Source organism: Salvelinus alpinus, chromosome 1, assembly GCF_045679555.1.
Source record: "Salvelinus alpinus chromosome 1, SLU_Salpinus.1, whole genome shotgun sequence".
NCBI lineage: Eukaryota > Metazoa > Chordata > Actinopteri > Salmoniformes > Salmonidae > Salvelinus > Salvelinus alpinus.
The window spans coordinates 80,581,707-80,596,338 of NC_092086.1; the positions used below are offsets into that span (position 1 = coordinate 80,581,707).

At 43.6% G+C, this 14,632-nt stretch overlaps 2 protein-coding genes across 2 annotated transcripts; one reads left to right on the forward strand and one right to left on the reverse strand.

Annotated features, from left to right (window-relative positions):
- Positions 1-46: 46 nt before the first annotated feature.
- On the reverse strand, positions 47-8,345 carry nsun5 (NOP2/Sun RNA methyltransferase 5). Its single transcript, XM_071327797.1, has 10 exons — positions 8,206-8,345; positions 7,886-8,005; positions 7,413-7,584; positions 5,575-5,683; positions 5,340-5,475; positions 5,047-5,162; positions 4,113-4,291; positions 3,713-3,923; positions 786-944; positions 47-661 (listed from the first exon to the last, which is right to left on the reverse strand). Exons 1-10 carry the CDS (start codon positions 8,296-8,298, stop codon positions 376-378), a joined length of 1,581 nt encoding a protein of 526 aa, XP_071183898.1. The 5' UTR covers positions 8,299-8,345; the 3' UTR covers positions 47-375.
- Positions 8,346-8,697: 352 nt separating this feature from the next.
- On the forward strand, positions 8,698-14,227 carry LOC139531225 (transducin beta-like protein 2). The gene is made up of 7 exons (XM_071327798.1): positions 8,698-8,830; positions 10,370-10,488; positions 10,743-10,927; positions 12,616-12,767; positions 12,940-13,066; positions 13,177-13,329; positions 13,442-14,227. The coding sequence occupies exons 1-7, from the start codon at positions 8,701-8,703 to the stop codon at positions 13,899-13,901; spliced, it is 1,326 nt and encodes a 441-aa protein (XP_071183899.1). The 5' UTR covers positions 8,698-8,700; the 3' UTR covers positions 13,902-14,227.
- The last annotated feature ends 405 nt before the right edge of the window (positions 14,228-14,632 follow it).

Consider the following 14,632-nt stretch of genomic DNA (forward strand, 5'->3'; position numbering starts at 1 on the left):
GACTGGTCTGTCTGAACATGTCTATACATTTGAACTGATCAAAAAAAAGATTGGATGTGTGTTTATTTAAGGAATACACATGGTCAAGGGTACAAGTGACTGCCTGACTGGCAAATGGCAGTAACAGACAAATACAAAGGTGTTTTATAAGATTCAGTACTCTCCACAATATCAGAACTTGACTGGGTAGAAAAATGCAATGCCATGTCTAGATTGGCTACCTATAATCCAGCAGTGACAATCATTGTCACCATGACTAAGCTTTCCCAACGTGGCACAGCCAGCTTCGATGTCGACTGGAGTTAGGGCAAAAATATAGCTCTTCTAAATGACCGCCAAGGCACCCAAAGCCAGTGTTCCTTTGAAGGGTCAGTCTCACTCCACTTTAGCATTCTTTTTTTTCTTTGCTCTTCCTGAGGTATTTGTCTGTTCCTCAGTGGCTTTGGGCTTCAGAGCCTCCTTATCCCCACCTTTCTTTTTCTTCCTCCTCCTCCTCTTCACTCCTCCTGAGGTTTCTGTGGGTTTGGCTTCCTCAGCCATGTCCATATCCTTGGTGGTGCTCATCGGCTCCTGAACCTCATCCCCACCTTCTGTGATATCGGCCTCATGTATGTCCTTACTGGCAGAAGGACTACTTGGACTCATCTCAGCAACCGGATTGCTATAACAGTGAAGACAAGCATTAACAATGTTGCATTTCTGTTGGTTAACTTCACACAGCAACGGTATAATCTAGACTTTCTCTAAATTGCCTTGCTTTCACGGAATGTATAACTGCTACTCACAGTGTTTCGGAGGCTTGCTCTTCTAGCCTCTGTGCTGTGTGTCGCTCCAGCAGGGCCACAAAGAAGCCATGGGTGAGGGTTTTGGTGGTGCTGGCTCGGAGACACTTTGTGAGGGGAGCCAGACCACGCTCGGGCCACTGCTGGAGCAGTGGAACCAGCCTGTCTCAGATCATAAGTTTACGTCAGTTTCCACAATGCTATACTGTTCTTATGATCATAAACACAGGTCACATACTTAGTCGCTTCCATGATAAATCTATTTGGGAATTGATCATTGGGGGTTAAGCAGCAACGCTGGTGAAACCCTAATGTATTTGTTGGCGTTGATTTATTTTCTGCCAATTTGTGAAAATGCAAATTCCCAGGTTGCAACAATGCATGACGGTAAGGGGCCACACCCTCTCATCCATTACTGTGCATATTGACCAGATGGTGGCGCTATAACAAGTAAGTGAAAGGTCACGCCTCTCACCCAATGTGACTGACCTAGAGTCCTGGAATCCAGTACATAGGTTCCTTTCCTCACAAGGAACAAATGTGCTTCAAGGACCCATGAAGTACAATGATGGGTTTTATGCCATTTTTAATTTTGTTTACACTTGAAACGCTACTCCTCTGGGACTGAAAGACCGATATGCACAAAACTTGAGACTTGGCATCTATGGACCAAAATCTCACAATTAGTTTTTTCCCAAGATAGCATCTCAAACAACATGGCTGCTACTGACCAATAAATGTGGGTGTGGTCTGGCACAAATGCATATAACTCCAACACGGATATTCATTTGCAGCATATGTACCAAATACTGTCAAGACTCAGCATATCTAAGCACATTCAAATCGACCACACGGTGGCGCTATAACAGGCATGTTTTTATCTCTTGATCGGTTTGACTGATTAAATTTGGTACACATGCTCAGGGATATGCGTCTAGCTAACCTGTAAAATATGGTTCAGTTTGGCCGCATGGTGGTGCTGTTGGACAAGAAAAAAATAATTGATGCAAGCTCATAGCGGCCATATTGTTTGATCAAGAGTCTTGGAAAATTGTGTTTGAAGATGTGAATCTATAGATGGTACAGTCGTGGCCAAAAGTTGAGAATGACACATTAATTTCCAAAGTTTGCTGCTTCAGTGTCTTTAGATATTTTTGTCAGATGTTACTATGGAATACTGAAGTATAATTACAAGCATTTCATAAGTGTCAAAGGCTTTTATTGACACATGTAATTGTCAATAAAAGCCTTTGACACTTATGAAATGCTTGTAATTATACTTCAGCTTTTATTGACAATTACATTAAGTTGATGCAAAGAGTCAATATTTGCAGTGTTGACCCTTATTCTTCAAGACCTCTGCAATCCGCCCTGGCATACTGGCAGTTCATTTCTGGGCCACATCCTGACTGCTGGCAGCCCATTCTTGCATAATAAATGCTTGGAGTTTGTCAGAGTTTGTGGGTTTTTGTTTGTCCACCCGCCTCTTGAGGATTGACCACAAGTTCTCAATGGGATTAAGGTCTGGGGAGTTTCCTGGCCATGGACCCAAAATATCGATGTTTTGTTCCCCGAGCCACTTAGTTATCACTTTTGCCTTCTGGCAAGGTGCTCCATCATACTGGAAAAGGCATTGTTCGTCACCAAACTGTTCCTGGGCGGTTGGGAGAAGTTGCTCTCGGAGGATGTGTTGGTACCATTCTTTATTCACGGCTGTGTTCTTAGGCAAATTGTGAGTGAGCACACTCCCTTGGCTGAGAAGCAACCCCACACATGAATGGTCTCAGGATGCTTTACTGTTGTCATGACACAGGACTGATGGTAGCGCTCACCTTGTCTTCTCCGGACAAGCTTTTTTCCAGATGCCCCAAACAATCGGAAAGGGGATTCATCAGAGAAAATTACTTTACCCCAGCAGTCCAATCCCTGTACCTTTTGCAGAATATCAGTCTGCCCCTGATGTTTTTCCTGGAGAGAAGTGGCTTCTTTGCTGCCCTTCTTGACACCAGGCCATCCTCCAAAAGTCTTCTCCTCACTGTGCGTGCAGATGCACTCACACCTGCCTGCTGCCATTCCTGAGCAAGCTCTGTACTGGTGGTGCCCCGATCCCGCAGCTGAATCAACTTTAGGAGACGGTCCTGGTGCTTGCTGGACTTTCTTGGGCCTTCTTCACAACAATTGAACCGCTCTCCTTGAAGTTCTTGATGATCCCATAAATGGTTGATTTAGGTGCAATCTTACTGGCAGCAATATCCTCTCTTGTGAAGCCCTTTTTGTGCAAAGCAATGATGACACGTGTTTCCTTGCAGGTAACCATGGCTGACAGAAGAAGAACAATGATTCCAAGCACCACCCTCCTTTTGAAGCTTCCAGTCTGTTATTCAAACTCAATCAGCATGACAGAGTGATCTCCAGCCTTGTCGTCGTCAACACTCACACCTGTGTTAACGAGAGAATCACTGACATGATGTCAGCTGGTCCTTTTGTGGCAGGGCTGAAATGCAGTGGAAAGGTTTTTGGGGGATTCAGGTCATTTGCATGGCAAAGAGGGACTTTGCAATTCATCTGATCACTCTTCATAACATTCTGGAGTATATGCAAATTGCCATCATATAAACTGAGGCAGCAGACTTTGAAAATTAATATTTGTCATTCTCAAAACTTTTAGCCACGACTGTATATACCAAATTTGGTGCCACTTAGTCCAGCGGTTCTGTAGAGGAATACATTTTGAAGTAGTCAACATCATTAAAAAAAATAGTAAAATACATAATGCAATACATTTATGTTTGATTTTGAGTTCTGATATTTGGTAAACAGTACAGAAATAGCTCATCCTAGGGCAATTTGTCCTGATGGTGGCACAGTGGGCACACAGCTGAAACCCAGCAAAGCTACTTGCAGCTTTAATATACATTTCTGTTCCCTACCTGAAACCTGGGTTCTGCAGCAGGCAGGCGGCCACCACTTGCTCGTTCTCCTCGGTATGGATGGAGCAGGTGGAGTACACCAGGCGTTGCAGACGGGGGAAGCGCAAGGCATGGTTGAGACAGTGCAGCTGGAACGCTGCCAGGGCCTGCAGACGACGCTTGTCCTGCTCCTTTTGGGAGGGCGAGGTCTCGTCCCGCAGACACACCATCCCTGAGAGAGAAACACACAAATATTATTTTTAATCAACAATGACATTGAGAGTACAAAGAAGGTACTTGTTTTAGAGGTCATACAGAGTCCTTCTGGGTCATTGAGGTACATCTTTCTGGAGTAATAAACAAGCGTCTAAACTTCTATATTTTGTTTTGAGGACACCAGGCAGACCGGTTGTGTTGTTACCTGATCCGCTGCACGACGGGTCCAGTAGGATGTACTCCACATCTTTATACTGCGGCCCATCCGGGTCCACCTTTAGGAAGTCCTGATTGGCCAGCTGCTGACATGTGACTCCGGCGCGGAGCAGGAGAGTGGACATGGTCGAGAGACGCTTGGCATCCAGGTCGAAGGCAAACAGCCTCCTTCAACATGGGCCAGAGAAAAGAGGTTTGGGTCAAAGGTATAAGGTGAGGCAAGTAACCTTTACAATGTGCTTTGAAATTTCATCAAAATAGCCATCCTTTTGTAACCTACTCTTTTTTTCAGGATTAACATCATAAAATTGTTAATACCCTATTCCTACTAGACAATAGTTTCCCAGAACCATAAAAAGTACACAGTGTACAAAACATTAAGAACACCTTCCTAATATTGAGTTGCAACCCCCCCTTTTGCCCTCAGAACAGCCTCAATTCATTGGGGCATGGACTCTACAAGGTGTCAAGCGTTCCACAGGGATGCTGGCCCATGTTCACTCCAATTCTTCCCAAAGTTGTGTCAAGTTGGCTGAATGTCCTTTGGGTGGTGGACCATTCTTGATACACAGGGGAAACTGTTAAGTGTGAAAAACCCAGCAGTGTTGCAAATCTTGACACAAACTGGTGCGCACCTGGCACCATACCCTGTTCAAAGGCACTTACATATTTTGTCTTGCCCATTCACCCTCATTGGCACACATACACTATCCATGTCTCAATTGGCTAAAAAATCATTTAAACTGTTTCCTCTCCGGATTTAACAAGTGACATCAATAAGGGATCATAGTTTTCACGTGGATTGACCTGGTCAGTCTCTGTCATGGAAAGAGAAAGTGTCCTTCATTTTTGTACATGGCATTTAGTCCAGGAGTAGGCTTAATCTGGGACCTCTATTATTATTTTTTTCAATCAAGTTTTACCCTTTGTTTTTCATGATGGCAGCGAGGTGGCTGGTTTTGTTCCCCGGTGCTGCACAAGCGTCCAGGACGTGGCTGCCTGTAGGAGGGTTCAGGAGGTATGCAGGGAGACAGCTGGCCTGTTGGGATATAAGGTAGACAGTAGTACACAGGCAAGTCCATAGGCCCTTTTAGAATACCTTCAAATTATTCAAAAATTAATTTCTATCAGAATAGATCTGACAAGGTAATCTCATCCAATCATGTACAGATCAGTGATGACCTCAAGGATGGACAGATGCATTGAAAATCCTCACCTTGTCTTGTAGAATGATGTGGCCAGCCTTGTACAGATTGTGGTCATGGAAGTCTGTCTTTGGAGAGAAAACCAGCAGGTCTGAAAGGTGCAGGTCACCCACAAAGGATTTCCCCTTCAGATTCAGGTCATCGAGCCTGGACATCAGAAACACACATTCCATTTACCTCATGTCAACCTCAGTCAATAGAATAAACAGGGAAGGAAGAAACATCAAAGGCCCGTCCCTGACTGACCTGTAGGCTTGTCCCAAGTAGGAGAAGCCCTCTCTCTTGAAGTAATCAATGGCGTCCTCCACTGTGGTCTTTAACGTGTTCACACGCACATACCTTGGGAGCTGATCGCCTGGGGAAGGAGAAAATGTATATTCTTTAACAAAAAGGAGAGTAACATTTAAAGACCAACTACCCCTAAAAAAAACTTCTAGTTTAGAAAACAGCCTGTGTGGCGTCAATATGACTCAAACATTTATTCTGTCAAAATTGACTACAAAGTGTAAAAGGTATAATTTTGGTCATAAAGTCACTCACAAAACCGAGTTTTGTGAGATTTGTGGTTGACTGCATCACAACGTAAATGAAGGTTGGGTTTGTTTCAATACTGCCCACAGCTGGCAGCACACAAGTAATCATAAATTCTGAGTGCAGCTGCACATGACCTGTGGTAAATTTGGGTTGACTTTGGAAATCCCTATGGGGATTAGTTAGGGGGCCATTGGTAAAATACACAATGTACATGGGACAATATGTTAAAATTCTAATAGCTCCAAATTTGTATTACCTCCAACTATAAATTGTAGAAATTCATATTCAAATCCTTTAATGAGAACTAAAGGTGTGCAACATGAAACATAATTATTGACGGTCCCTAACAAAGCTATTCAAAGTCAAAACAACTTTGCCATGGCTAAAAAGCACGCTGAAGCTACACTGAACAAAAATAAATGCAACATGTAAAGTGTTGGTCCCACGTTTCATGAGCTGAAATAAAAGATTTCCACACGAACAAAAGCTTATTTCTCCCATATTTTGTGCACAAATTTGTTTACATCCCTGTTAGTGAGCATTTCTCCTTTGCCAAGAATCCATCCAGCATATCAAGAAGCTGATTAAATAGCATGATCATTATAAAGGTGCATCTGGTGCTGGGGACAATAAAAGGCCACTCTAAAATATGCAGTTTTGTCACAACACAATGCCACAGATGTCTCAAGTTTTGAGGGAGTGTGCAATTGGCATGCTGACTGCAGGAATATCCACCAGAGCTGTTGCCAGAGAATTTAATATTCAATTCTCTACCATAAGCCACCTCCAATGTAATTTTAGATCAGGGATGGGCAGCCGGCAGCCCCCCTTTTAGGAACTCAGTTGGGGTCCCAGCTTACTGTTGAGAGTTAGAATAATAGAATACACAAGGTGTAAAATTGCTAACTTTTATCTCCGCCCCATGGCAACATTTGTAGAATTACATTAAATGTGTTATACAATTGCAAAATCATCTCTCTGCCTCATGGCAAAATGTGTAGAATTCAAATTGCCATCGATATAATGCAATTGTGTTCGTTGTCCGGATATTTTGTTTTGTCAACATTTGGAAAGTTTACCAACAAATTTGCTGTTTCCATCAGGCCTGTCATGACATTCTTGATCCAACATACTGGTTACAAGCTAGGTTTCCATCCAATTGGCGACAGATTTAGATGCAAATATTCTAAAATCAGCATAAAAACAATATGTGCATTTTCCCAGCAGAGACGTTTCCATCAAATTAACTTTTTGAAGGTCAAATACTGTGTGTGATGACGTAGCGCACATAAAAACAATTATGCGGTTAAATTCCCATGTACCGAATAAAAAAATACAAGTTAAATGGGTTTCCATCGCATTTTCAACCGCACTGATGGTTTTGTCACAAACAATGTTGCATTTATATAGCGAATGTGCCCACTTTGGTATTGGCACATATGCTCTATAGCCTATAGAACATCTCACGGATACAGTCCTATGCCACTCATCTCTTGGAAGCCCAAATGTCTTGTTTTCTAACAGGAGTAATAGGGATCAATCAATATAACCTTCAGGCTGCTGGAGACTGGAGGAGAGCAGGTCCTGGTTGCGGCTGACCTTCTGCTTGATCTTCATGCGGGCCAGGGCAGCCTGCAGTCTAGAGTGGTGTTTCATCATCAGCGCCTTCCAGGCCCCGCCACACTTCAGCCCCTTACCGATGACCAGGTCATACACCAGAACCTGCGTAGTGTGGATAGGACCAAACAAGAGGTAAGCTACCAGCCAAAGTGTTGGAGCAGTCATCTTCATTCCTGGTCCTGGGAATCTGAACCACAGGGTGTGCAAGCTTTTGTTCTAACACACCTGATTTAATTACAGTAGCTAATCAGGTGTGTTTGTTATGGGCAGAAACAAATGCCTGCATATTATGACCTGTGGATGCCCAGGCCCAGGCTTGAAGAACTCTGTTGGAGGGACTGAATGGAGTTTGTTCAAAAAGGCATGATGGGGAAGATAATTGCATCCATGTGTTTCACATTACCTTGGCCAGATTCATTTTTATCTTGGTCTTTTTGAGGATCTTGGTGGACTCAATGATCTCTTGAAGGATGGATGAAAACTTCTGTGTCTCACACACCAGGGCAAAAAGCTGCTTGATATTCTGGTGAGGTGAGAGCATTATAACAATATTAACACACTACTGTTTTAAGTCTCTTTACACACAGGATTTTTAGCTTCTAGGCATGACCAGAAAGTTATTGCCTATGTGATGTGTACGTGTTAGCTACATGGTAAATGTTGACAAAGCAAGGAGTTAGCTAGCTAATAATAGCTAACGCTACTCAGTAAACTAGTAATTACCTGAAATTTACTATCGTAAACCAAAGTCTTTACAGTAGCCTGCTTCATCTCCACTTTCTCGAGAATCTCGGCAGCTTTCGCGTACAAAGCCATTGCTACAAAACTAATTTACCGTATTTTTTAAAAAGAGAATGTATTATCATTAGCTATGTACATGAATATATCCACGACACCCACGTTTCCGCAAGTGGACAATATACTTTACGGCCTGCTGAAAAAAAGCTTTACGTTAGAACTCAAAGTTCTCTGCTGCTGACTTCAGTAACTGATTTTTTTAATGCATGTGTAAAGCAAGTTAGATTAGTCGTTATCATACAGTTAATAACGACAACAATATTGTTACTATTTAAATACAACTATATTGCTAGCTGAACAAAGCTGCAGCCAGAGCAAGTAGCTAAAGAGCCTCTTGTGTCAAAGGAGTTTGCTAGCTAGCGTGCTAGTTAGCTGTATTATTAGAATAGCTAGTGCTAACGTGGCACAAACTCGGCGAAGATGGAGTTTGCGGCTCTTTTTGCCTTGACCTTATTAATAGGAATGCTAATAATGTTGGTCGCCGTCGCAGTGGGAAAGCAGAAAGGAGAAATAAGTGAACAACTAGAGCAGAATGAATTAGACTCAGTTGGTAAGTTGCTCTCTTAATTTGTTTGCATATTATATGTCTTCTTGTCACGATGGATTGCTATTCTATTAATTTAGCTAGCTGTGAATGTGTCAAACAGGTGCAACTTACACACACTGTAATATTAGCCCTTTACGATAGTAACAATATATGTACTCATTTAAAAGTATTGGCACCAGGTCCAAAAAGTTTAAATGTATCCAACCATAAACGTGTTGCTGGAGGAAAAGTTATGGAAGAACGTTTGAATTAAATGGTGACCAAAACATTGTATTATTGTTACAGATGTTTTATTAATCAACATCTTACGGTTCCCAGAGGAGAAATCAACCTGAACATTTTGATAATGAGAAACAAGGTATAGGCTACCTACACTATATATACAAAAGTATGTGGACACACCTTCAAATTAGTGGATTCAGCCACATCTGTTGCTGACAGGTGTATAAAATCAAGCACACAGCCATCTCAAAAGACAAACATTGGCTGTAGAATGGCCTTACTGGAGAGCTCAGTGATTTTTCAACGTGGCACCGTCATAAGATGCCACCTTTCCAACAAGTCAGTTCGTCAAATTTCTGAAGTGGTAGGCCACACAAGCTCACAGGACTGGGTTACAACACTCACTACCAAGTGCCAAACTGCCTTTGGAAGCAACGTCAGCACGTGAACTGTTGATCGGGAGCTTTGTGAAATGGGTTTCAATGGCCGAGCAGCCTTACACAAGCCTAAGTTCATCATGCGCAATGCCAAGCGTCGGCTGGACTGGTGTAAATCTCGCCACCATTGGACTCTTCAGCTGTGGAAACGCATTCTCTGGAGTGATGAATCACGCTTAACCATCTAGCAGTCCGACGGACGGCTCTGGGTTTGGCGGATGCCAGGAGAACGCTACCTGCCCGAATGCATAGTGCCAACTGTAAAGTGTGGTGGAGGAGGAATAGTGGTCTAGGGCAGTTTTTCATGGTTTGGACAATGCCCCTTAGTTCCAGTGAAGGGAAATCTTAACACTACGGCATACAATTACATTCTAGACGACTCTGTGCTTTCAACTTTGTGGCAACAGTTTGGGGAAGGCCCTTTCCTGTATCAGCATGACAATGCCCATGTGCACAAAGCGAGGTACATACAGAAATGGTTTGTCGAGATCGGTGTGGAAGAACTTGACTGGCCTGCACAGAGCCCCGACCTCAACCCCATCAAGCAACTTAGATGAATTGGAACGCAGACTGCGAGCCAGGCCTAATCGCCCAACATCAGTGCCCGACCTTACTAATGCTCTTGTGGCTGAATGGAAGAAAGTCCCCGCAGCAATGTTCCAACATCTAGTGGAAATCTGTCTCAGAAGAGTGGAGGCTGTTATAGCATCAAAAGGGGGACCAACTCCATATTAATGCCCATGATTTTAGAATGATATGTTCGACGAGCAGGTGTCCACATACTTTTGGTCATGTAGTGTATCTTGGTTAGCCTCTATGGAAGGTACTAGAAAGTGTCTGCTTGAACGTCTTGTGTAATGTGATGCCAATTCATCCCCTGCAGCAGAGAGAAATGCAGTGAAGGCTCCCACTGCCAAGAAACAGAAACAACAACAGCGTCCTCGCAAGGAGAAAGCCCAGCAGCACACCTTCAGCCACCCTCTCCTAGCATCATCCTTGAAGGTGGGCCACACTTTACATACTGTGAACTTTATATTTGCCATATTTAGGCATACTCTGCCTATCTAATCAATTCTAAAAACCATCCCACAGGCCACAGTCTTGTGTAGTGCTCATCCAACAAGGCTCACAGAACATAATGTAATGACAGTGGTGTGTGACGACGTTGCAGAATTATCGGATGCTTGATCATTGCTTGGCTCACTCGTCTCTCGCTCTCACTCTCGCTCTCTTTTTTCTTTTTCTTCTCCCCCCAGAGTCACAGTGGAAATGTGACGTCCCTGGACTTCAGCAGCAACGGAAAGTACCTAGCCACCTGTGCTGACGACCGCACTGTCAGGATATGGAGCACCAAGGAATTCCTGGACAGAGACCACAAATGTTTGAGGGCCAACGTAGAGCTGGACCACGCCACACTGGTCCGTTTCAGCCCTGATTCAAGGTGTGTGTATATATATGTGTGCACACACTCTTGTCCATAAAAGGGTACAGTTGAAGTCGGAAGTTTACATACACCTTAGCCATATACATTTAAACTCAGTTTTTCACAATTCCTGACATTTAATCAGAGTAAAAATTCCCTGTCTTAGGTCAGTTAGGATCACCACTTTATTTTAAGAATGTGAAATGTCAGAATAATAGTAGAGAGAATGATTTATTTCAGCTTTTATTTCTTTCATCACATTCCCAGTGGTTTAGAAGTTTACACACACTCAATTAGTATTTGGTAGCATTGCCTTTAAATTGTTTAACTTGGGTCAAACTTTTCGGTTAGCCTTCCACAAGCTTCCCACAATAAATTGGGTGAATTTTGTCCCATTCCTCCTGACAGAGCTGGTGTAACTGAGTCAGGTTTGTAGGCCTCTTTGCTTGCACACGCTTTTTCAGTTCTGCCTTGTTCTGATGGCCACTCCAATAGCTTGTCTTTGTTGTCCTTAAGACATTTTGCCACAACTTTGGAAGTATGCTTGGGGTCATTGTCCATTTGGAAGACCCATTTGCGACCAAGCTTTAACTTCCTGACTGATGTCTTGAGATGTTGCTTCAATATATCCACATAATTTTCTTTCCTCATGATGCCATCTATTTTGTGAAGTGCACCAGTCCCTCCTGCAGTAAAGCACCCCCACAACATGATGCTGCAACCCCTGTGCTTCACAGTTGGGATGGGGTTCTATGGCATGCAAGGGAGGCCTTTTTCCTCCAAACATAACAATGGTCATTATGGCCAAACAGTTCTATTTTTGTTTCATCAGACCAGAGGACATTTCTCCAAAAAGTACGATTTTTGTTCCCATATGCAGGTGCAAACCGTAGTCTGGCTTTTTTATGGCGGTTTTGGAGCAGTGGCTTCTTCCTTGCTGAGCGGCCTTTCAGGTTATGTCGATATAGGACTCATTTTACTGTGGGTATAGATATCTTTGTACCTGTTTTCTCCACAAGGTCCTTTGCTGTTGTTCTGGGATTGATTTGCACTTTTTGCACCAAAGTACGTTCAACTCTAGGAGACAGAACGCGTCTCCTTCCTGAGCGGTATGGCGGCGACGTGGTCCCATGGTGTTTATACTTGTGTACTATTGTTTGTACAGATGAATGTGGTACCCTCAGGTGTTTGGAAATTGCTCCCAAGGATGAACCAGACTTGTGGAGGTCTACAATTTTTTTTCTGATGTCATGGCTGATTTCTTTTGATTTTCCCCTGATGTCAAGCAAAGAGGCACTGAGTTTGAAGGTAGGCCTTGAAATACATCCACAGGTACACCTCCAATTGACTCAAATGATGTCAATTAGCCTATCAGAAGCTTCTAAAGCCATGACATAATTTTCTGGAATTTTACAAGCAGTTTAAAGGCACAATCAACTTGGTGTATTTAAACTTCTGACCCACTGGAATTGTGATACAGTGAAATAATCTGTCAGTAAACAATTGTTGGAAAAATCACATGTCATGCACAAAGTAGATGTCATAAACGTCTTGCCAAAACTAGTTTGTTAACAAGAAATTTGTGGAGTGGTTGAAAAATGAGTTTTAATGACTCCAACCTAAGTGTACTTCTGACTTCAACTGTATATATAGATAGGTGGATAGAGCCTCTTGTCTTTCTATACTTGCTCTGTCTTGGTATGAAGGGCCTTCATTACTTGGCTGGCTAACGGCGATACCATTCGCATCTTCAAGATGACCAAGAAGGATGATGGGAGCTTCACTTTCAAAGCTGCCCCTGAAGACTTCCCACAGAAACACAAGGCCAATGTCATCAATATCGGCATCGCAGAGACTGGTATGATGGCTAAATGTATTCAGGCTGAATGATTAAAAGGCAGGAAGACGTGACTGCGTGATATGCATTTTTTTTTTTTAAGTTATGAATGTTAGAAGTTATGGAAGAGACCCTTGTTCCAGTTGTTGTCTAAACTCTCATCGCTCTCCCTTATTTGTTTTCTGTGTTCCAGGCAAGTTCATCATGAGTGCCTCCACCGACACCAACATCCTCATCTGGGACCTGAAAGGAGAGGTACTGGCCTCTATCATCACCAACCAGATGACCAACTCCTACGCTGCCATTTCACCCTGTGGAAGGTCAGTAAAGTCCCCTAAGTGTGTGTGTGTGTGTGGGGGGGGGGGGGGGGGGGGGTAGCTAATGTAATAGTGCTCTCAGGTAAATACGTTTTGGATGGTTCTGTCTTCAGGTTTGTGGCTTCCTGTGGCTTCACTCCTGACGTGAAGGTATGGGAAGTGTGCTTCGGGAAGGGTGGTGACTTCAAAGAGGTGACCCGCGCCTTCGACCTTAAGGGCCATTCAGCAGGGGTCCACTCCTTTGCCTTCTCTAACGACTCACGCAGGTAAGGTATGCATTGTCTGGTATCCTATCGAAACATCAATGGTTGATTTCCATGAATGACATTATGATTACATTCCCCATTGATATTTGAAGCTGTCTCCGATTTCCCCCAGAATGGCCACCGTCTCCAAGGACGGCACTTGGCGGCTGTGGGACACCGACGTGGAGTACAAAAAGCAACAAGACCCGTACCTCCTGAAGTCGGTGCCTTGCCAGTCGTCGGAAGGCAGCCGGGTGGCCCTGTCGCCAGACGCCCGCGTGGTGGCTATCTCCAACAGCTGCAGCGTGGCCATGTACAGCACATCCACTGGTCAGCTGGAGGAGGAGTTCCACGGAGTCCACAGCGAGGAGATCACCGAGCTGAGGTTTGACATCAACAGCCGCTACCTGGTGTGCAGCGGGGACCGGGCGGTTCGTGTGTTCCACAATGCGCCAGGCTACCGTGCAGCCATCCAGGACATGCAAGCCATGCTGAAGAATGCCCAGAACGAGGGTATGAAACAAAGGCTGCAGCAGCAGATACAGGAGGTGCAGAGCACGCTAGACACTGTGCTCACGGCACCCAAGGACTAAAGAACTAAAAAAAACCCGGGCTGGCTGTGTAGATCCCTCTTTCTATCTCTCTCTTCCTCCCTTTCTCTCTCACACTGCCTCTTCACAGAATGGCCTGCAATTCGACTCCTGTCAGGGATGTGGCATTTGCATGCTGGTTTTAATAAATCATGCGTTTCTACAGAAATATGGCTCTGTTTTGTTTTCTGAATGCTCTGCCTGCCTCCAAAAATCAAGAATACTATGTGTTACCTCTACATCGAACAGTAATACTACTATAGGAGAATTTGCTTTGACTCTGGTGGTCTTTGTACCTTTTTAAAAATGTAATAAAAATGTTGTACCTACATGTACCCCCGCTCATTTATTCGGTACTGGTAACCCCTGTATATAGCCTTTGCTCTTTTTTACTTAAGAAAATATTTAATAAATAAACTAAACTCAAATTGTTCTTAACTGCAGTGTTAGTTCAGGGCTAGTAAGTAAGCATTTCACGGTATTTGGCGCATGTGACAAATACAATTTAATTTGATAATAGGACCAGAATCCTGGGGTGTCTTGTCTTTCTACGGTTCCTAAACTAACAATAAAGCTCAGGGATGCCACAGTGTAACTACAATGTAACAAGTGACCCCAGCTGGTAACTTCACGTAACACATGCGAATTTAGGGAGGGCGTTCTATGAGAACATGAAGTGAATGGATCCCGAAAGCTCGCGAGAGTCGGGGCAGGACGGAGAGCTTAAAAACTAA

Coding starts and splice junctions, on each gene's coding strand:
- nsun5 (XM_071327797.1), bottom strand. CDS start 8,298: ATGGCTTTGTACGCGAAAGCTGCCGAGATTCTCGAGAAAGTGGAGATG. Junction 5,476..5,574: donor TACTTGGGACAAGCCTACAG/GTCAGTCAGGGA, acceptor TCTGATGTCCAG/GCTCGATGACCTGAATCTGA. Junction 945..3,712: donor CTGCAGAACCCAGGTTTCAG/GTAGGGAACAGA, acceptor GATCTGAGACAG/GCTGGTTCCACTGCTCCAGC.
- LOC139531225 (XM_071327798.1), top strand. CDS start 8,701: ATGGAGTTTGCGGCTCTTTTTGCCTTGACCTTATTAATAGGAATGCTA. Junction 10,928..12,615: donor CGTTTCAGCCCTGATTCAAG/GTGTGTGTATAT, acceptor CTTGGTATGAAG/GGCCTTCATTACTTGGCTGG. Junction 12,768..12,939: donor TATCGGCATCGCAGAGACTG/GTATGATGGCTA, acceptor TCTGTGTTCCAG/GCAAGTTCATCATGAGTGCC.